The sequence below is a fragment of the Mytilus galloprovincialis genome, chromosome 9 (genome assembly GCF_965363235.1).
Source record: "Mytilus galloprovincialis chromosome 9, xbMytGall1.hap1.1, whole genome shotgun sequence".
Taxonomy (NCBI): Eukaryota; Metazoa; Mollusca; class Bivalvia; order Mytilida; family Mytilidae; genus Mytilus; species Mytilus galloprovincialis.
The window spans coordinates 81,165,114-81,189,148 of NC_134846.1; the positions used below are offsets into that span (position 1 = coordinate 81,165,114).

At 33.3% G+C, this 24,035-nt stretch overlaps 1 protein-coding gene across 1 annotated transcript; it reads right to left on the reverse strand.

Annotated features, from left to right (window-relative positions):
* On the reverse strand, positions 1-23,858 carry LOC143046116 (protein Njmu-R1-like). The gene is made up of 11 exons (XM_076219114.1): positions 23,750-23,858; positions 21,585-21,629; positions 20,865-20,990; positions 14,074-14,204; positions 10,576-10,628; positions 7,616-7,735; positions 3,974-4,038; positions 3,482-3,630; positions 2,590-2,690; positions 700-770; positions 1-184 (listed from the first exon to the last, which is right to left on the reverse strand). Exons 1-11 carry the CDS (start codon positions 23,827-23,829, stop codon positions 58-60), a joined length of 1,068 nt encoding a protein of 355 aa, XP_076075229.1. The 5' UTR covers positions 23,830-23,858; the 3' UTR covers positions 1-57.
* Positions 23,859-24,035: the final 177 nt, after the last annotated feature.

Sequence of the window (24,035 nt, forward strand, 5' to 3'; positions counted from 1 at the left end):
AAGTTTTATAATAATTTATTGCAATGTTTACTATAAATAAATAAAATTTAACAACAGTTATGAGATGTGTAAAAGATAGTTTTTCAAATCTGTAAACACATCTTTCACTTCTGCAATCTCATCCAAATGTGCATAGCTCAACAGTATCTCTGAATTTCCTGAGTTCATGATAAATTTGTATGCTCTGAAAAAGAAATGAATAAGTCTAGACTTATGTTTCATCATTATGTCTATTGATATACTATTAGAAAGACTTTCTATTTCTTCTTGAATGGTTAATTTCTTAATTTCTATTAAAATGAAGGACTTTCAAAGGCAAAATAAAAACATATGTTCTCTTTCATATGTTAAAATTCAAATTAAAAAAAAAAACACCAACACAAAACTTATATACAAGAAATTATTTCCTAAAGTAAAATCTGGAAAAGAAAAAAATCTTTGACAACACAATATTCTTAAAAAAAACATTTAGATATTTAAACAACTATCAAAGAATTGAAATTTCCTGAAGACAGTCAGTAACAGAAATTTTGACATGTTGTATGAAGTTTGAATAGGCAAACAGCAATTTCTGATAAAATATAATTTCAAAAGAAAATACTTTTTTGCAAATAAAAGTTGGATAGTGCCTTCTCACAGATAGTGAACGCAATTGCAACTTCAACCAGGAGAGTATAAAAGAGGAGAATTTTGACATACCTGTAATATGCATAGTAATCTGTTTGTGCTTCCATTAATAGTCTCTTCATTGTATTTATACTGTGGATATACTGAAAATTATAAGAATTTTTATGATTATGATGTACTTATAGATTATCAATGTTTTTTTCGAAGGACAACAAATGGAAGTTTTTAACGACCTTGACTGGCTATACAGCCCTTGCACGGTCGGCTTAAAAGGAGAGGGTGTTTCTCAGCTACAGTCTTATACATCCTTGAGTTTGATTTATTGATTGATTGAATAATTGATTGGTGTTAAATACCACTTTCAACACTATTGTGCTATTTGTGAAATCATTGCATGATATAGTCTGCGGACATACAGGAAATAGATAGGTGACAGATATTAAATGTATCACTTGATATAGTCTGCTGACATACAGGAAGTAGATAGTGACAGAAATGAAATGTATCACATGATATAGTCTGCTGACAAACAAGATGTAGATAGGTGACAGATATGAAATGTATCACATGATATAGTCTGCTGACAAACAAGTAGCAGATAGGCGACAGATATTAAATGCATCACATGATATAGTCTGCTGACATACAGGAAGTAGATAGGTGACAGATATTAAATGTATCACATGAAATAGTCTGCTGACAAACAGGAAGTAGATAGGTGACAGATATTAAATGTATCACATGATATAGTCTGCTGACATACAGGAAGTAGATAGTGACAGATATGAAATGTATCACATGATATAGTCTGCTGACATACAGGAAATAGATAGGTGACAGATATTAAATGTACCACATGATATAGTCTGCTGTCAAACAGGATGTAGATAGGTGACAGATATTAAATGTATCACATGATATAGTCTGCTGACAAATATGAAGCTTTGTATAAGATATCAAGAAGCTCTAATTTGTAGTTTTTAAGAAAAGAGGTATGCAAATTCCTTTCATATGCCTCCATGTCAAAAACAAACAAGTATTTAGTTAACAGGCAATAGATAAGTGATGGATCTAAAAATGAGTAACATGAAAAAGCTAACCAATAGAAGGCTTAGTACCAAATATCAAGAAGATCTCATTTGTAGTTGATAAAAAACAAGAATGTGTCCCCAGTACACGAATGCCCCACTCGCACTATCATTTTCTATGTTCAGTGGACCGTGAAATTGGGGTAAACCCTCTAATTTGGCATTAAAATTAGAAAGATCATATCATAGGGAACATGTATACTAAGTTTGAAGTCGATTGGACTTCAACTTCATCAAAAACTACCTTGACCAAAAACTTTAACCTGAAGCGGGACAGACGGACGAACGGACGAACGGACGAACGAACAGACGGACGGACGAACGGAGGCACAGACCAGAAAACATAATGCCCCTCTACTATCGTAGGTGGGGCATAAAAATAGAAATGTTTTACAGACCAAAGGATAGAATGTAAGACAGCAGGAAAGATTGATGGAGGTTAACCAGTATATCCCACTCTGAGTCTCTGGAACAGATATAAATAGGTCAACTGAAAAGATATCTATGGTACTAGACAAATGGAAGTTTTTAACCACCTTGACTGGCTATACAGCCCTTGCACGGTCGGTCATATGGTACTAGCTATATATAGTGATACCTTTATATTGGTCTGTTGTAGCATGTGACACAGCCTAAGGATTTCCATTGGTCATGCATAATTTCCTATGACCTACTGGTTATACTGGAAACCGTTTTTGATAGAACAAACTAATCTAAAAAGGTCAACTTTAATCTGCATTTTTTAAATCTTCTTCAAGTTATTTCTCATTTAAATTTTTTGAAAATGATACAATGGAATCCCTTATGTGTTTTTTAAACAAAATATTTAGTTCAACACAAACAAAAACAAGACTGAATATTGCATTGTAATTACCTTGACTTTAAAGGCTTCTACAGCTTGTCTTATTTCTCCAGGGCTGTTATTATCTACAGAGTTTATTGCTTTACTCCAGTGCTCACAAAATTTGGAACATTCTGAAGAATAAATGTAAACAAGTTGCTACTTAAGTCAAAAGTCCATGAACAAAATCGAGACTGAAAAACAAATTAAATACTCTGAAGAAGGCATTTTTATACCAGCTGACAAAACGACAATCAATTACACTCAGTTAATGTTCCAACAGCTATTTTCTCTGTGTTTCAAATAAGTGCACTTACTATTCACTTATTAATATGAGGATATCAGAAAGTGCATTCTATTTACATTTGAATTTGAATTTGATACTAATTCTGGAATGTTGAAGAAATGTTTTAAAGCTTCATTTTTTTTTAAAGGTAATTTGGTCTTTGTTCAGAGAAATTATTTCATAACTCTTGACAATAATGTCAACAAAGCTATACTTGAACATTTAAATGCTTGTTTTATGTTTACCCACCAAAAAATTGTATCCCACGAATAATAATGTATTTATCTCTAGTTAGCATTACTATATTTCAAATTAACCATTCCTAAACACAATAAACATATAGGAATAAAAAAGGAGTGTAAAGGACTTGAGATGCAATCAGACACGTTCCAAGGACTCACAGGTTTTAAAAAAAGTGCGTCCAGCTTGATTTTCATGCTTCCAGGACGTGTATACGCATCTTAAAGAGAACCCTGATACAGTATGTTTTTTTCTCATTGTTAAAAGCCATATGATTGCCTATAATTGCTAACACCCAATTCTTTGAACTTGGGTGGATAGGTGTCTCATTGGCAATCATCATAACCACATCTCCTTATTTTTATAAAGTATTTTTTTCATGATCAAAAACGTACTTACTAATGTTATCAAACATGGGTTGATCATTACTGAATGTAACATTTACAGACTTCTGTGGTATGGATGCTGATGAGATATCAATTAACATATCCATACTTCCTGTAGATTCGTCTCCAAACATATTGGACATATTGCACAATTTTATGAACCTAAAATAAAAATCAGCTTTATCAGTAAAACTTGATTATTAATATAACATAATGTCAACCTACAGAAGTCCAACAATTAAAACCCATGTTGAGAGACAGTTTGTAAGGAGGGTTTTTTGGAGGGTGGTTAATTGTAAAGCATAATGAAAGAGAACAGCTAAGGTCAAACAGGGTTCACTGATAGATATTCTAATTCATAGGATATTTATAGCATAAAAAATATCATGTAAAACATTTACCACACAAAGGTTCATACGTTAAATAAACCTCAACATTTTTACAGGAATATACCCATAACATTAAATAGAGTGTGATGAAACTAAACTAATTAAAAACGACTTGCCTTTTGAGATCAGAACAAACTGATTCTTTTCCTCCATCAGCTTTTAAACAACCATCAATTAATGCCTAAAATACAAAGTATAATTAAGTGTATGACAGAAGAATATTGATAAGTGATGAGAAAAGCTCACGTTGGCCTTAGGCAGAGTGAGCTAAAAATGAAAAGGGATACAAGTTTGGCTGACATCTTGCAGTGGATTATGAGCTAGAAATCTTAAATATCCTAAGGACAGACATTAATTGGAACATGTTAAATATAATTGTCGGTGATTTCGAGACAGTTTAACTTACGTGTCAAACGTTAACACTACTTTTAACGCCGTTTCCATTCACATTGTTAACGTCATCATATCTTCTGTTAACGTTGTGCTATTGTTATGTATCATGTTACTATATAGAGTTGAGATTATACGATCAAACGAACCAGACGTTGTTTTACTGCCTGTCCAGACTTTAAGTTAACCCATCCGTCACATTGGTGTCGTGACCAGAGGATAATGACGAAAAAGAAAGCTATTAGAGTGGGTCATGGAGGAGCCGCACGGAGATTAATTTCAAAGATTGAAGAGGAATTAGAGAAAGAAACAACACAACGCGACGAAATAGAAAGCCTATGTGAAACTTTGAAGAAGAAGAGGGATATTCTTTCGGAACTTGATAATGAAATATTAGAGGAGATTGCAGAGGAAAACATGGAAGCAGAGATAGAAGACTCAGATCTGTATGTTTTAGATATAGAACGAATTTTGACAAAAGTACGCAATTCATCAAGTTCAAAACAGAAAAACAAATCAAATGAAACTAGCTCTAATCAGAACTTAAATCCAAATGCAGCAGATTTTGTTTTTATCAACTCCACATCTACATGTAATACTCCACATCCCATGCAGAATAATGATATGCAATACAGATCGTCAATGAGCGCAACAAATTCTAGCATCTACCACAAGCTACCAAAACTGAATCTACCATATTTTAATGGCAATTTGTTAAACTGGCAACCTTTCTGGGATGCGTATCAATCAACAATACACGATAACCAAACATTGACAGACGTGCAGAAATTTACGTATTTGCAAAATCAAATTCAGGGAATAGCAGCGCAATGTATCGCCGGTTTACCACTCACAAGTGCAAATTACTATCAAGCCGTATCAATACTGAGAGAGAGGTTTGGTCAGAACCACAAAATCACGAACGCATATATTCAAAACTTAATTGATTTACCCGCACCGAAGTCAAACGCAGACAGTTTGAGAAACTTTTCCGACAGAATTGAGTGTAGCATACGCGGATTAGAATCGTTAGGAACAAACGAGAGAACATTTGGAGCCATTCTTACGCCTATAATATACAATAAGTTGCCGTCCGATGTACGGAAAAACATAACCCGAGACCGCGGAAACGACGACTGGGACATCGAATCATTGAGAACAGCCATAAAGAGGGAAGTATGCGTACAGGTCGCAGGACAATCTACAGGTACAAGTAATGAAGAGTTAGAAATTTTACCGACCGCTTCGTTTATTGCCGAAACATTTCCCGGAAAGAACAGAAAACAGTCACGTAAGAAATGTTTATTTTGTGAAGAATCCCACCATCCAAATACATGCAAAAACGTGAAAGATGTTGAAAAACGAATAGAAATTGTGAAGCGAAAAAAGGTATGTTTTAACTGTTTCGGAAGTCATAGAGTAGCTGAATGTAAGTCTGAATTTAAATGCCGCCAGTGCGGAAAGAGACATCACACGAGTATACATGTCCAAGTACATAACACAGAACCAAAGAGCTTGACCGAAAACCAGTATAGTACACAAAAGACCATAGCACATACCGCCGTAGAGGAAACGCCACTGGAGCTAACCACATCCTTACATTCTACTGTTACTGCACATACAGATGTTTTACTGAAAACTGCCGTAACTCCTGTTTGGTCCGAAAATAGATCGATAATGTCAAATATTTTACTTGACGAGGGAGCACAGAACTCATTCATAACTGAAGATTTAGCTAGAAAATTAGAAATTGAGTCCACCGAAAAGATTGCACTGAAAATATCTGGATTTGGAGGAAACGAAGGACAAGTTCGTCATCTTGACAAAGCAAACATAGCTATTGAAACAGTTGATAATCAAAGAATAGAAATAGAAGTAATAATTGTACCGAAAATTGCCGCTCCTATTCAGACAAAATCCCAAAGGGAAATCAGAGCACTGCCATACTTACATGGTTTACGACTCGCACATCCGATATGCGCAGAAGACAAGTTTAACATATCTTTATTGATTGGCGCAGACTATTACTGGTCAATAGTTGAAGATGAAATAATAAGAGGAAATGGACCGACCGCAGTTAAGTCGAAAATTGGTTATCTCTTGTCAGGACCCGTACTAACTAAGAACGGAAGTACTTCAAAACAATCGGCAATGATGAATATTTTGACTGATCACAGAGCCGTTGTTTGCGACTTGGAAAAGTTTTGGAACTTAGAATCGTTGGGGGTTTCAGCAAGCGATAATATTAAAAGTCAGTCTGAAGTTGTAAAAGAATACGGAGACAAGTCTATTATACTAGAAAATGGAAAGTACACAGCTAAGTTACCATGGAAACCAGATTTCCTTCCGCTGCCGCATAACATGGAATTGGTTAAACAGAGGACAGGTAGCGTTATTAGGCGTTTAGCAAACAAACCTGATTTACTTAAAATGTATGGAGATATCATAATGGAGCAGGAGAGAAGACATTTTATTGAAAAGGTTCAGGAAACAAATCTTCCTACCGATCGACCCGTACATTATATCCCACATCACCCTGTTGCCAAGGAATCATCTACTACGCCAATACGCATTGTTTATGATTGTAGCTGCAAAGATGGAAGAGGTAATCCAAGTCTAAATGAATGCTTAGAATCACACCCACCTGTTATGAATGACATTACGGGAATACTTATGAGATTTCGCGCTAAGAAATATGCTACAACTTCAGATTTAGAAAAGGCATTTCTACAAATACAGCTCGACGAGAAAGACCGAGATGCAACGAGATTCTTATGGCTTAGCGATCCTTCAAACACATCAAGTCCGCTAATAACATATCGCTTCAAGTCCGTACTTTTCGGAGCTACATGTTCGCCATTCATTTTGAGCGCCACACTTCTCAAGCACTTTAAAGAAAATCCGGGGAAACTTTCAGATACACTTGAAAATGGTTTATATGTGGATAACATTTTAACTAGCTTTGATAACGAAAATAGCGTAATAGATTATTACAGGAGATCGAGAGAATTACTTACGAAAGGCGGATTCAACCTACGCTATCTTTCGAGACAGTTTAACTTACGTGTCAAACGTTAACACTACTTTTAACGCCGTTTCCATTCACATTGTTAACGTCATCATATCTTCTGTTAACGTTGTGCTATTGTTATGTATCATGTTACTATATAGAGTTGAGATTATACGATCAAACGAACCAGACGTTGTTTTACTGCCTGTCCAGACTTTAAGTTAACCCATCCGTCACAATAATACACATATGAGTCGGATAATGACATATATCTGTATTGTCTGAGAGTGCATAATTAAAGTATAAAATTTATGTTATTTTAAACAACTCATCTGCGAACAAACATTTTAGTACTTACACAATATAAAAGAAATTTAAGATCTTGCTGTAAAAGCTGAACACATCGACACAGAAAATCCAATATTGTCTCATGCCATTTTTCCAGGAATTTTATGGCAGCAGTTGGTACATCTGTTTTCTGAAATATATCAGGATATGCATATAAATTGTATTTGTTTTAATGAATCAAACATATTTGGGCAGCTAAGGCTGTATAAAGAAAACTTTGTAATTATCTTCATGTCAATAGTCAATGTCTAAGTAGAAAACATATCTACTGATACAAACTGATGCCAAATGTCATGATAGAAATTATTATAAATTAAGGAATGTCATGAATGTATCTCCCTCATGCAAAGCTCTGATTCCTTTCACGGATTTGGCTATACTTTTAGGACCTTTTGGATTATAGCTCTTCATCTTTTATATAAGCTTTGGATTACAAATATTTTGGCCACGAGCATCACTGAAGAGACATTTATTGTCGAAATGCGCATCTGGTGCAAGAAAATTGGTACCGTTAATTTTATTATCATAAATGTAGGTGGCTTGAATAAGCTTACCTCAAAATAAATTGCTTCCCTCAGCGCAGCTAGATACGCCTGCAGAGGTCAATGGACACAATATTCACGCTTGATACAGGTCTGAATATGAATTGTAATTTTATATTTGACACATAATAGGTTTCTGAGACAGAATAACTGTAACTAGTCAAAAAACTTAGAATTGGTTATATGATTTGAATTTTATATATTTTTTGCTTTTGTGCAATTCACTAGCTGTTGAGAATTGACCACCACCCCCAACTCAAACCCTAAACAAATAAATGATTACCCCTTATTTTTTTCTTTTGGGCAATACACTATGCTGTTTTACTATTGATCCCCCCCCTTTTTTTTGGAAATAGTTCAAACCTGACATTTTTTTATACATAATTTACAAGTAGTGAAAGGGAGGTTAATCCAAACATACACAGCATTGTACTTTAAATGTATTATGATCACCTCCCTTACAATGCTATGAAATTGTCTAATTTGTCCATTAACAAGAAAAACCTTGTTTTCCACCTTTTTTGCCCCTCATTCCTAAATGATTTGAGCCATAACCCCTAAAGTCAATCGAAACCATCCATTTGTGGTATGGAAACTTGTGGTATAATTTTAGAGAGATTCATACACTTAACCACAAGTTATTGTCTGGAAAATACAAAAATGCTAATTTTGGCCCCCTTTTGGCCCCTAATTCCTAAACTGTTGGGACCATAACCCATAAACGCAATCCCAACCTTCCTGTAGGGGTATGGAACCCTCTGGTAAAAATTTATAGAGATCCATTTGCTTTAACTAAAGTTATTGTCCGCAAACTAAATGTGTCTTCGGACAACGATGCAAATGATGACAACTTGGTAGCATTATATGAGGCAAATTTTTGGCGGTCATATAAAAAATTAATAACTGAATCATGACCTTAAAGGTCTAATGTCATTCACATGTTACAATTGAATGTATTTCATCAGATGATTATACATGCATGTGCCAGGCCACATTTAAAAGAATGTCTGTTTCCCCTCCTCCGGGTCTACCCTTTGTAAACAGACCAGGAAGGCAGGTTTTTTTTTTTTTTTTTTTAAATGGATGTGATTGTCATAGCATGGTCACATGAATGGTTTGACTTGTCCAGTCCAGGCCACTTATCAGTTGTTTGTGCTCAATTTGAGTGTATTTATTTAGATAATCAATCCTTCTGCTTTCAAGCACTTTCCAAAAATGGAAACAAATTATTTTCAGGAAAAAAATATTTTCGATTTTTTTTGTGGAATATAATTTTTTGACCCGGGGGCTTATTTTTGACCCGGTTGGGGGGGAGGGGAAACAAACATATTTTTAATTTTGGCCCCAGATATTTTTATTATGAAGATAACAATTGCTACCATGCCTAACAATTAAATAATTTGACACAACTATTTAAAAAAAATTAATAACTTGAAGAATTTTATATGTACATGTACAGTGTACATTGTTTTCCTGTCTGTTTTTATACAATAATTTTATGAAAATAAGTTTTCAGGGAATAGGCCACTTTCGAGTTCATCCGTCAACCGAAAAAACTCGTCAATTATGCGCGCCTTTATGACATCATTTATCAGATAGAGGGGATCGCCTGTACCCCAGCACTATTAACATTCATCAAGCGTCTTTAGTGATCGTCATTGTGCAGGATAAACTAGAAATAGTGTTTGTTTTGTAAGTACTTAATCACAATTCCTTGATGACAGCAGAACTGATTGTCAATTATGAGAATTTAATTTACTGAATAATTTGTGCAATATAGTATTATAGTTTTCCAACCACTTACTCGACAATTGAACAGAAGTGATGATGCCCCTAAACGCATGATTGATGTTCACTAAAACCAGACTTTTTGACGGAAATGTATCGAACTGGAAAGTTGTCTATTGATCCACATTGATAGCTAAAATGAACCTTAGTCATAGAAGGATTCTTCCTTTAATGATATGCTAGATTATGTAAAACAAACTGTGGATTCAAATATTTTCGTGGGTACAAATATTCATTGATTGAGAAAAACTAGCATTTTCGTGAATATTTGATTATGTTGTTTTGCCAATGTCTATGAACAAGGAAATAGAACATACGTATTCCTTGAACAATTAAATTTGTGGTTCACCTGTTTCCACAAAACAGAGGAAAATCAGTATACAATAAATAATAATGAATCCGCACTACATGTGGATACTGTAATTCAGAAATTATTGCATGCTTTTATTATTGCGATTTGTCAGTTTAGACTTAAATGCGATTTTAATGTTGACCATATTGAGAAAAACCCTGTTAAATTCATAAGAAATATTTCAAAATGCAAGCTTAAATTATTGTGTTTACAACTTTGTCGAATTTTTCGCAATAATTTCTTAATTTACAGTATATCAACATGATTAAATAATATATTTTTACTTACATTTCTAATTTCCTCTGATAGTTTTTCACAGTAAACATCCAAATCTTGGGTGAATGTAATCTTTGTTAAGGAAATCATCTACACTTTAGTTTAAATCATAATCAGAAGAGAAGTTTGGGCCTTTATGTTATTTTAGGGGTCACCCCTATATTAAGCTTAAACAAACTATCCTTTGTTCTAAACCTTGCCCATAACCATACCTAACCATAGCCCTTGCCCAAAACCCTAATCCCAACCTAGAACAACCTTTAACTTAATCATTCCCATAAATGAACCCTAACCCTAAAATTTAGGAACCACTAAAGTAAAAGGCCAAATTTTGCCATTGTGTTAGCTGGTATCATCTTTGTGGCTTTAATTATTTCTGCATCATCCATTTTTTTTGGCATTAAAATTATTGATCAATGGGCAGGGGCGGATCCAGCCATTTTAAAAAGGGGGTTCCAAACTCAAGGTAAAGGGGGGGTTCCAACTACATGTCCCCGTTCAAATGCAATGATAGTGTAAATCAAAGAGCTGAAAGCTCTGAGGAAAAATGACGCCACTGTCTCTAATATTGGGATAGTTTTTATGCAAGTCTTGATTTTCACATACCTTAATTAGTTTAACAGTGCAACATGTCTCGTAAGCATATAATTGATATTTGTATATGTGTGTGTGTGAAGTGAAGGTGACAACTGGCTGTGTTTTTTTTAAGACAAATGAATAGGTCAAGACTACCTGAATTGTACAAATAAATACCGTAGAAAGGCTTGTATATTTCTCACTGGTACATAGTCTGAATCCGTGTCCGTTCGCGCCCATTCACGTTTGCGCCCACTCATGTTCGCCCCCACTCATGTTCGCCCCTTTCACTTTCACACCCTACATGTTCGCACCCAATCTTAATTGGTTTTGTGTTTAATAACTCTGTAAGCAAGTGTTTTCTTATAAGTATAATTGTTGTCATTGTCTCAAAAATAAAGTGTTGAATAAATCTTAATCATGTTTTGGATAGGGTATTGTTAAAAATAATAATAATCCTTTCTAAATAAAGTGGTATTTTGTCAACGTTTTATTTTGTGTTGAATAACTCTTAATCATGTTTTGGTTAGTGTATTGCTATAACTTTGTTTCATTGACTTCTTTCAAAATGAAGTGAGATTCTGACTATGTTTTTTTCTGTGTGTTGAATAAATTTTATCATGTTTTGGTTATAATAGTGGATTGCTATATTTTGGTTCCTATATTTTATTGCTTCGTTGTTTCAGATCAAAGGGACCAAGCTGTTAAAAACAATTATCTTTTGTGTTTTTCCTTTAAAATCTTCAATGTTTTACTCATACCAAGCTATAAATACATTCAGTATTTACACCAAAGCAATTTAAAACAACAATCATGATTTTCCAATTATTCAACTTGAATTTGAATTAAAATTGGGCGCGAATAAGTAGAGTGCGAACGGACCTTGGGTGCTAACGTGCGAGCTGCGAACATGTAGGGTGCGAAAGTGTATTGGGCGCGAACAGACCTGATACCACAGTCTGAACCCCCTTCTCCCACAAAATATTGAGTAAATAATCTTTTGGTTACTGTTATCAAAGGTCTAATGAAACTCAGGTAATTTCAAACATTTGTCAAAGAATTCTAGTCAAACCGGTACCTGGTTAAATTGGCACCTGGACAAATCAGCACCTGGTTAAATCGACACCTGATATAGTCAATTCGTCACCCATGTTAAATATATATTTTTAACAGTATTTTAAGCAAAAAGAGTAAAAATAAGAAAGGGGTTGCCAGAATTTTTTTCAGTATTTAAGCAAAAAGAGTTAAATACTAACTTTCACATTTTTGGGTGTTCATGTACATTTTGTATATATTTATTTTATTCAACTAAATGACTTTTTTGGTGTATTTTTAATGATATATATATATGAGTAGTCCAAATAATTATTACGTCTGGCAAGGCTTTTTTTATTTCATTCTGGGACACCTTCCTATGACCGCAAGGCTATGTTAATTTTTTTCTGGGACGCCCAGAAAAAAAAAATATCCTAGCCAGACGTCATAATTATTTGGACTAATACATGAGATATTGGATATTTTTATGCATTATTTTAACCAGATGAGCATTTTACAGGATTGTTGGTTTAATGCTGTTTAAATTTTACTGAAAAAACACCTTAAATTTGCTAATTATTTGGCATGAAAGTTTGATTTATTGAAAGGGACTCATAGTTTTCCATTTTATTTTAATAATTGTCTAATTGTTAAAACAACAGTTGGGTAAGGGATTCGTTGCTTACCTTTATACACAACAACATATTCACTTTGGTTTCTTTATTTACCTAAATACACAACAACATATTCACTATGTACTTGGTAACAGTTATTAATTAATTGAATAGACAATATTATAACAAATATTATTGGATGCCGAATTGACGTCAAATAGGTGCCGATTTGACTAGATGCCAATTTAACCAGGTGCCGACTTAACTTGTACGTTTCAATTCCTCTGCGATCGTTTGCGGTATTTTCTTGAGAAAACCTATTTTCCATCATCAAAGAGAAGAAGAAACTGCTTGAAAATGATTCTGGAACGCTTCATGATTGTTAGAATAAGTTTAATTCACTCAAATAACAATTTTGAAACTTGCGATGTTTAAACAGGAAGTTTCAAAAGCACGTGTAAAAGAAGAAATTAACCGGTGAGAGTGGAAATCCGTACATGACAGATATCACTATAGTACGACTTTGAAAGTAAAACAGTTCCATCCTTTTGTAAAACAGTCTTTAATATACCTATCACATTAATGTTTGAAGGGTCTTAAGCTTATTCAAACCATATAAGTCGGTATGAAACACCAAAACGGAATGAACAATAACCGATTACGTTTTGTAGTTTACAAATTCTAAACTGGTTCCCGTCAAACTACAACACTTTGTTCGAGTGTAGTGGAATACAAGCAGGAACCAGTTTGTATAGTAAATTATGAAACCGAGTGTAAACTGGTTCCTGGCTGATAACTACACAATGATAATGCATAATGATAACACAAGCAGATTCCAGTTTGTATGGAAAATAGTAAATACGAAACCAAGCGCGGTAGGCAGAGAAATGTTATGAAGTTCAGGTCGGCAGTAATGGAACAATGACTGCGTCATTTTCCAAAAACCGGAAACCACCCTGGATACGCCACTGATGGGATTGAACTTTTATATTCCAAGAAAGATGTGTAATAAGGCTCTACATAGACCTCTGCTAAACTGTTGCAATTGAGTTCCAAGAAATGATTACATTTCAAGAGAGTGGTGCTTGAATAATGGTTTTGTCAACAGAAAAAACTAAAGAAGGCTTTGCAATAAAGAGACTAAAAAATATATGAGAAAACTGTGTTTCCTGTTATGTTTAAAAAATGTGTTTATCTGACACTGCATGACTTTAGATGAATGCATACCCATCATAAAAAATATCTTTTCAAAGACACCATGAACCTATTCAGTTTATGTAAGGATATATCTCCAGCATTTCTGCTTCAGGTGCAAGAAAACAAACTATATATTTCACATTTCCTCCATCTTCTCTAATTTCTTTATCTTTCAGCATACAATAATAACAAGACCATGTCTCTGTTTTCTCCTCCTCACTGAAACAGGTCATATTGCTTTATAATATAAGCAAATCAATACTGTAAATTCACATATTTTTACAATTTATTTATTTTGTGCATTTTATAGGGTGCGAATGTCAGATACCAGTCCTTTAACGCATGTTTCTATATCTATTTGTTTTGTCAGATCATTAATATTAATATATCTTAACCGAAATTGGTCTTATTTTTGGGTAATCATTCTTCTTGTCTCTAATAGGTGAGACCTCACAGTAGGGGCATTAAAAACTTAAAATGACTCCACCAAACACAAAGAGACAAAATCTTTTAATACCTGGTATAGTTATTAAGAATACATAAGGCGTCCACATATTAATTCATGAATAAAAGTAATAACCAGCAATTTCACCTTTTAGTAAAATTTTACTCCACAGAAGGTGTCTTGAAGTGCATTTTATTACCAAGATCTCTTGAAGAGTTACTGTTGTTTGGGTGTAGTTTTGTTTGTTGATATTTCAGCATTGATTTTATCCTTGAAATTTTCTTTGAAGTTGTTACTTTTTATAATGTGCATCTTGAAATATCTTTTTATCGCAATATATTAAAAGTTAAATCTTGTGAAATAGAAAACAAATTGCTGTTGCTATGGGCAAAGATTTGCTGTTAGGGATAAAATAAATTGATTTTGCCAAGAAATGTGCAGGACATTGTGTTACATTTAAACTAGTGTTGTCTGAAGGACCGAATATCGAATACCAAAAACGCTGTCTGGTTAACCGGACTCTTTCAATTTTAATAGATTTGATATAGATATGTATTGAAATCATTGCATAATTTTGTTCTTTTTTTTTTAATTATCCTCGTTGTAATTAATTTGACGGAAAAATTGTCCAAAATATTAATTGCAATTATTATTCCAAAAACCATAAAGTTTATAAGAACTTAGACAACTTGTCTATCACCTCAGGGCGAGATCTTAATTAAACATAATTAGTATACATGTTCTTTTTTAAAACAGTATCTTTAAGAAATTCGATTTAATTTTACGACTCACTTCATTATGTTTTTGATCTAATATTGCGTAGACCTTCATCTGAATGTGCGACCTCCATCGTACAAGGCTTTGTCATACTTTAAACAATATAACAACTTTAAATTTATGAAATGCATATCAACGTGAACATAATTACTGTAGAGTAACACGCTTAATCTTTTCAAGTTAAAACACATTATTTTTGTAACATCAAGAGAAAATAAAACAATCATCGGTTTCAGACATTTTTAAGAAGTTTGGTTATCTTTTCAATCTGAAGTTATTACAAACGCCATGGCAGATACGGAAGTATTATATTATTAATAACAAAACTTAGCCAAGAAATCCTCACAAACATTGCCAAAGGATAAACTTCAATTTATCGTATTATTATAACGTACATGTGTAGGGTACTGAGACTTCTGATAAGGTCTTCAAATTTCAACTTAAACTATCAGTTAACCGGTTAATCAGTCGAACGATTATCCGAGTAACCGGTTAGTGAAAATTGTTCGATTTGACAACACTAATTTAAACAGTGTAAAATTTACTGCATCTGAAACCGTTTTGATTTCAATTATAGATTTAAGCTGTATATTTAGCATATTTAATGAGTTTTTATACTAAATGCTTGGCAACAAAATACAAGATAGACCTAAAAAGTCACCATTTTCAAAAAGGTCTACGTATAGAGTTACAACATACAAACAAAAGTTAAATTAAATTTGAGTGTGAGGCCAAATAGGGCCTTTATTGCCCCTTGTCATTTTAGTGACAATATTGATTCAATTTTATTTGTTATTTTGAAAATCTTTTTGTTAATGAGGAAAATTAAGAGCGCTGGCAAATTCAGAGCTAAATAATTCAAAGTCACTGGACCATGACCTAGGAGGATAGGGCCTCAAAGAGCTTAGAAACTGATATGTACCGACAGTTATGCAACTTTATAGAAAATATTATTGATCTATTACTTGTAGTTCTGAGTAAACTTAACAATTGTTGACTCTGATGGAAAAGCAACACCTTTATCTCACCTTCTTCCACTCGCTGATGGAAAAGCAACACTTTTATTTCACCTTCTTCTATTCGCTGATGGATAAGAAACACCTTTATCTCACATTCTTCCACTCGCTGATGGAAAAGCAACTCCTTTATCTTGTGACAAAGTCAGTGGATTAAATACATATTTTATTATGTAATTACAAAGTCAAGAAAGATTCTAAAGTTCAAATGTTCGAATGTTCACAACTGTCTTTAAAGTAGAATTGTTCGAATGTTCAGTATCTCACACGGGCACGTGATCGTATAGTGGTATAACTGTTCGTTCCTGTTAGAGTATTTCGGATATTAAGCGCATGAGTTCCAGCCTACCCATGAGGGGGGAGACCTTGGCGGAATCTCCGTTACCAATCTGTCCTCATCTAATTCTCGTCTAATCAAATTCTACCAATCTGTCCTAATCGAGTCCAAAGCTGGATCTTATATAGTTCAGAGGGGCCATCCATCAAGTTCAAAAATAGCCATAAATGTCAATAGTTGTATAGAGTAGCCTAGCTAGTAAGTAATACATGTACTAGGTTGGTCAGTTGACAATGTTATTAACATCTGCGCAATGCAATTATATAACGTCAGCAAAATACATTAACGATAAATGTCTGCAAGGGTCAAATACATGTACTTGAAATTGTATTAATTATGTAACTAGTAGATTGGAACACAAATTGTGTTACATAATGCCTTCCCTCGCAATGAGAACGAATGTTCGGTAAAATACAATAGTCCTTCTTCATTTATGCTATTATAAATCCAGTAGTTCCTTGTTAAGTTTTCGGTAACCATCACCACATATATATAGTTCATAAAATTCGGCAATTCCAACATCTGGATACAAAGAGTTCATAAAACCCGCCACCATCATAGTATAAAGTTCATCAACTGCTGGAAAGGGCGCAAATCTTGGTACAAGTGTCGGTCATCATCATCTCCATTACGAAGTACTTGACGCATCTAGCTGGTTAGTTCGTTCTTCTTAAAAGAGGCTGTTAACATCGGCATTCAGTTAAGTTTGGTCCATAACCAATGGCGCGGAGGAAGACATCTCTCTGTTATCAGTAACATCTATTCCAACCAATTGCGAAGACACCATTTGTTTTTACCCAATTGTTCGTGGCATTAGAACCAGAACTCCCAACATTCTTTTTGGCTAACCAAGATATATTCTTAATTAATTAACAGTACAAAAATATGGCTATTCCAATGAAGATCGCACCTAAACCCCACTGATAAATTTATCTCAATTTGGACAAACTAAAACTTTTTTACTTCCCCTTATTTCTTTTTTTTTCCTATTATTTATCATCTATCAGATTATTGATAGTTTGTTCACTCGCCTTGAGTTCGCATGATTGTCCAAGCCTAGCAATATTTTGTAAAACAATTTCTACATATAAATCAATACAATACGTTCTATTTTTATATCGAATTATCCATTAAAACAAAATTAAAATAAAAGGGGGAATCTGTTGTATACAACTTCTACAAGTTTTAAAAATCTACCTAATAAAAACAAGATATGTTTATTTATTCATTACTTAAGATATACATTTATATATAAATTTACAATCAAATAAGTTAATCAATCATTTAATGTAACCCCTACACCTACATGATACACATGAAATTTTTTTAATAAAAAAATATATTTTACCTTGTTAGCAATTGTAATACTTTTATTTCTTTAACCTTAGTGCCTCATTATTTAATCTGAACTCTAAATAAAGACCAAAGATTTATTCTCATCACTCTTTAAAAAAAAACCATTTAAGATTCCTTTGATAAAATTTCAACTACGTCTTGTTACTGACTATTTTTCATATTTGACAACAACAACACCAACAACACCTTGTTGCAAAAAAAAAATGTCGTTCTCCTTAATCTTTTACATTTTTTAAAAAATAGTATAAAGTGTCCTTATCATAATGATCCCTTCCTTTTTTATATATCTAATAAAAAAAAAATTCATTTGTTTTAAAATTTCAAACCTACTGCCTATCCTATTTAAACATTTCAATACGACTCAGCGTTAGGGTATAAATTGAAATCTGATTTTAAAACTTAACTAACATCTTAAAAACTAAAACAATTAAAAAAAATCTATGCCTACTTATGAACAAACTGACACATCGCTAAGATTCTTTCTTCAACTCCTTAATTAATTATTTCCTTATTCTTATCTTTATTTCTAATAATAATCCTCAAATTAAAGTGTTCATGAAAAATTTCAATTTTACTGTAAAGCTAGTTTTCCTTTAATATCAATTATCTATTTCACTTAAATTTTCTCGTTACGTTCATATGTATCACTTTTTTTTTTAAATTTAATATCAATCTACCACAACAATACTAGTATGTAAATCCCTTAGGGCAAAACATATTTATGTGCTATTTTCTGAAGATACGTCTCTTTTCCTATTTTAAAACAATATGTTAATATGGCGTAATCTAACACCATAAAAAAAAACTTGCACCATTTAATTACTAACATCACTTATGTTAATCAACCGAAGAAGGGGTTGGAATCTAAAATTATAGACTATTTGTTTTCTCTAAACAAATGTGCGTACACACTACCAACCTACGTAAACCCATAATTATCAATGGCTAGAATACGCAAACAATGTATCCTCAATGTACCCTTAACTTCATCTACCAAAGGTTCTAATTCAACCTTAATTTACACCGGTGCTCTACTAATTTTACGTAAAACATATGTTTTCTAGAATAATTGAGTGTATCTTCAAAAAAACAACCCATAATATGACCAAAAACCACCATTAAATACGGAACAAAAAATGCTAATGTATCAGACATTTTATCTTTTTACAAATTTACTTTAAACGAAAAACTAGCTTCTCTATAACTTTACAAAAAAAAAAACGGTTTATTTTTTCAAGAATCATATGTATAATCTATCCTATCTCTTAAACAACACGTACCTCATTAAAAATAACACACAAAAATAACCTTTCATTCTGATAAAAAAAAATGTGTATAATATTCATAATTTTTAAATTGACCTATAATACCTTAAAACACTCAATAAAAAGTTTTATTTGAACCACATCTCGTGAACAAACTTCAGATTTTCAGCCTTTTAAAAATACGGCCTCACTTCCTTTAAAATCAAAAACTTTACTTAATATGTGTGCCATCCCTTGAAAAGCCATTTCTACTTGTTGTACTGACATAGAAATATCTTGATTTTCCACTAAGAAAAATGAAGGTTACTGAGTTCTTACCTTTTATATTCCTTCGCGTTATTTTAGACAATCCAAGTCGATCGTGGTCAAACGGCATCAAATCGTGACTTATGTGACAAAGTCATTAATAGGATAAATATATTTTATTATGTAATTACAAAGTCAAGAAAGATTCTAAAATTCAAATGTTCGAATGTTCACAAACTGTCTTTAAAGTTGTATTGTTCGAATGTTCAATATCTCACACGGGCACGTGATCGTATAGTATAACTGTTCGTTCATGTTAGAGTACTTCGGATATTAAGCACATGAGTTCCAGCCTACCCAAGAGGGGGGAGAACTTGGCGGAATCTCCGTTACCAATCTGTCCTCATCTAATTCTCGTCTAATCAAATTCTACCAATCTGTCCTAATCGAGTCCAAAGCTGGATCTTATATAGTTCAGAGGGGCCATCCATCAAGTTCAAAAATAGCCATAAATGTCAATAGTTGTATAGAGTAGTCTAGCTAGTAAGTAATACATGTACTAGGTTGGTCAGTTGACAATGTTATTAACATCTGCGCAATGCAATTATATAACGTCAGCAAAATACATTAACGATAAATGTCTGCAAGGGTCAAATACATGTACTTGAAATTGTATTAATTATGTAACTAGTAGATTGGAACACAAATTGTGTTACAATCTCACCTTCTTCCACTCACTGATGGAAAAGTAACACCTTTATTTCACCTTCTTCCACTCGCTGATTGAAAAGCAACACCTTTATCTCACCTTCTTCCACTCACTGATAGAAAAGCAACACCTTTATTTCACCTTCTTCCACTTGCTGATGGATAAGAAACATTTTTATCTCACCTTCTTCCACTCACTGATGGAAAAGCAACACCTTTATCTCACCTTCTTCCACTCACTGATAGAAAAGCAACACCTTTATTTCACCTTCTTCCACTCCCTGATGGAAAAGCAACACCTTTATCTCACCTTCTTCCACTTGCTGATGGAAAAGCAACACCTTTATTTCACCTTCTTCCACTCGCTGATGGAAAAGCAACACCTCTATTTCACCTTCTTCCACTTGCTGATAGAAAAGCAATACCTTTATCTCACCTTCTTCCACTCACTGATGGAAAAGCAACACCTTTATCTCACCTTCTTCCACTCGCTGATGGAAAAGCAACACCTTTATTTCACCTTCTTCCACTCGCTGATGGAAAAGCAACACCTTTATCTCACCTTCTTCCACTCGCTGATGGAAAAGCAACACCTTAGTTTCACCTTCTTTCACTCACTAATGGAAAAGAAACACCTTTATCTCGCCTTCTTCAACCTTCGTCGCAGTCAAGACAAAACATATTATTTTGAATTACTAGTACTTACAAATCTTTTAATTGATTTCTTACCTTACTTCGAACTGTGTTACACTGCCAGCACCAAAATACACAGCACTTTTTGATAGCTTTTGGGATAATAATTTCCTCAGTTCGATTTCTAGAGAAGCTGGAACATCTGTGCATAGTACTGTTAAGCTAAAAATACAAAATACATGCTGTATATGTGAAATAATGTTTTAGAGTATACATCAGTTCCTGTCTATAACATTAAGTATATATATATTAGATTAATAACTCTGTATTGCTACTTTCACTTTTCATTGTTTCTCTCACCATGACGACGTCAAATTGCACCACTTTGAGTACTTCAGGGATTTATTTCTGTATTAAAATTGTCCTGATGAAGCCTGCCTTGCAGGCGAAACATGTAGACCATAGCAAATAAAATTGCAGACCATTCGAAGTGTTGTTGTCAATTTTGAGTATCATTTTAATGTTGCATTTATTTGCATAATTTGACAACCCTGCATACCAAGGTATCCACTTCAGGGACTCTAACGAAATGATTCACACAGGCGTTGGTTCACCACATGGAATTTAATTATATATTAGATTAGTATTAGGATCAAAAGGAAAATGTACAAATTGGTGATAAACTAAAGTACAGACACATCTAAGTTAGCTTTTAATATATATATGTTTGGTACCATATTTCTACACTATATTACCAATTAATAGTAGTACCATTAACTGGACAAGCGATAAAAATATACAAATAAGTATATAAACCTGTAACTTTCCTCTTCTTCAACATTATCCACTTCTTCAGTATTGCTAAAATACATTAAAACAAGCATTTATTATTAATCAGATGTCCAATTTATTGTTTCTGTCTCTACGAATAACTTTATAACAATTTAAATGTTATCAATATATAGTAGGTACTCTTGTTGATGCATATAAAATTGAGAATGGAAATATGCATTTGTTTTGTGCTTATGATTGCTGCAGAACTTTTTTCGATGATACTTGTATCTAATTATCCTGCATATGGTACTAACATGTGTGGTCCTCATATTTAGGGAATATTTGAAGATGCAATTTAAACACCAACTCATCCATCATTCCCATAAATGATGATTAGTTTTCAAGGGGTCATTTTTAAGTGGGACAACTATTTTAATCAGTTAGACAATTTGAAATAATGCAGATTTTAGTTGGTTGAGATTGATCTCTTCTAAATATTGGGGATTGGATGTTTGCTAGGAAGTTAAAGGGAGAAGATGGGGGCATTAAGCTTCTTCACATCACATTACCAGAAATAAATTAATGGAATCATAAAAAAATAAAATAATAAAAACTAATCCACACTTATAACAAACAAATATTAAATGCAACTTTCAAACAACCAATGACAAGTTGCCTCATTTCCATATCATCCAAGACCATCTCGTTCAAATTTTCTACCAACTTGCCTAACTCATGTTATAAACTCTATCCTCTTATCAATGAAGTTTAATCCCACTGTATTGAAACCTAACAACTCACCACTCTTATGAAAAGTTGTTTGTTCGTTATTACGGGAATTATGAATACTTTTCATTTTTTGTACAAGTTATCAGGTCTTGTGTTGTGTATATATATGCTCATATGTGTTTTGAAGTAAAGTCTTGAGAATTGTGTCCCTTTTTACAAGTGTTGTATAATGATGCATATTTGTCTTGTGATGTTATCTATCTCTCCTAAATAAAAATGTCATGGCAGTAATGTGTTTTTTTGTTGCTCTCGATGAAATATAAGTTTAGCAGCATGGGAAGGCAAGTATGGTCAGATCATACGTTTTTTGTACATCATATGAATTCGTACTATGCATACTTTTTCAATGGAAATTGTGACATCACTATGTATTTTTAATAGCACAAAAACTCATGAGAAGAGGATATGTGTCCCCTTTTCATGCAATATTCCTTTAGCAGGATAATCTGATATAATTCCTTTTCATAAGTGGGTAGGGTTGCCTTGGGTGGATCCAGAAATTTATAGCAAGAGGCTCTCAAGAGCCTGAATCACTCACCTGCATTTCAGGAGAAGATTTTTAAGTGTTAGCAAACTTAATGAACAAATAGTGTAAATTTCTTTAATGGGCAATTTTAAGGGGTCAATTGTCAATTTTTGTCATATAACTTTTTTATAGATCTTACTTTGCTGAACATTATTGCTGTTTCCAGTTTATACTTATCTATAATGATATTCAAAATAATAACAAAAAAAAACTGTGAAGTTTCGTTAAAACTACCATGAATTTGGTGGCAGCAACGTCATGAACGTTGCTGGATTCGTCTGAAAATTTCAGGGCTGATAAATTTTGACCAATTGAACAATTTTACCACTGTCAGATTTGCTCTCATAGCTTTAGTTTTTGAGATATAAGACAAAAACTGCATTTGACCCCTTTTTCTATTTTTAGACATGGCGGCCATGTTTGTCGCTGGATCAATTTAACCTTGGATACAATTTATAAACTAGATACCCTAAGGAACATTAAGTTAACTTTTGAAGGTATTTGGCCCAGTAGTTTAAAAGAAGATTTAAGAAATAGTTTACGATGCTGACAGATGACGACGGACGCCAAGTGATGGCATAAGCTCAGATGGGAACCTTGGGGCCCTGGTGAGCAAAAAATGCATTGATCAAACCCCCATACCCTGGATTCGTCACTGGTTTACAGGTTTTTATTCAGCAGGATTATTTGCCTGTTCAATAGTGGGTCAAGTTGGTAAAACTTAAAAAGGTCGAGTTGGTAAAACTTAAAGTGGGGCGAGTTGGTCTGGGGCGAGTTGGCAATAGGGCGATCTGTTTCGGTTCGTTCAATCTATTCCTATCAAAACTGATCAAGTCTACAATATGTTTCAGCAAACGTGTGTACTTTCTAAAATTGAATTAAATATTATTACATGCTATCATTGTAGTCAAAAAGTGTATAAAAGCGACGAATTACACTTTTATTCGAGCTATCACTTTTGCCTTCGTCCATCGGGAAAGTCTTAATGACTGACTTAAACGCTTTTGAAGTAATCTATTAAGAAGCCTTATGAAAAGCGTTGGCGACACCTTGATTGTTTACCTTTTGGCTACGGTTGTGTGTAAAATGATATTTTTGAAACGTTTCAATTGGTAATTTATTATGTTAAAACTCTTATTGATAATATTTCCAAATTTTGAATTCATTTGACTTTTTTA

Coding starts and splice junctions, on each gene's coding strand:
- LOC143046116 (XM_076219114.1), bottom strand. CDS start 23,829: ATGGACGAAGGCAAAAGTGATAGCTCGAATAAAAGTGTAATTCGTCGC. Junction 7,736..10,575: donor TATCAGAGGAAATTAGAAAT/GTAAGTAAAAAT, acceptor GATATATTTCAG/AAAACAGATGTACCAACTGC. Junction 2,691..3,481: donor ACCCATGTTTGATAACATTA/GTAAGTACGTTT, acceptor TTTATTCTTCAG/AATGTTCCAAATTTTGTGAG.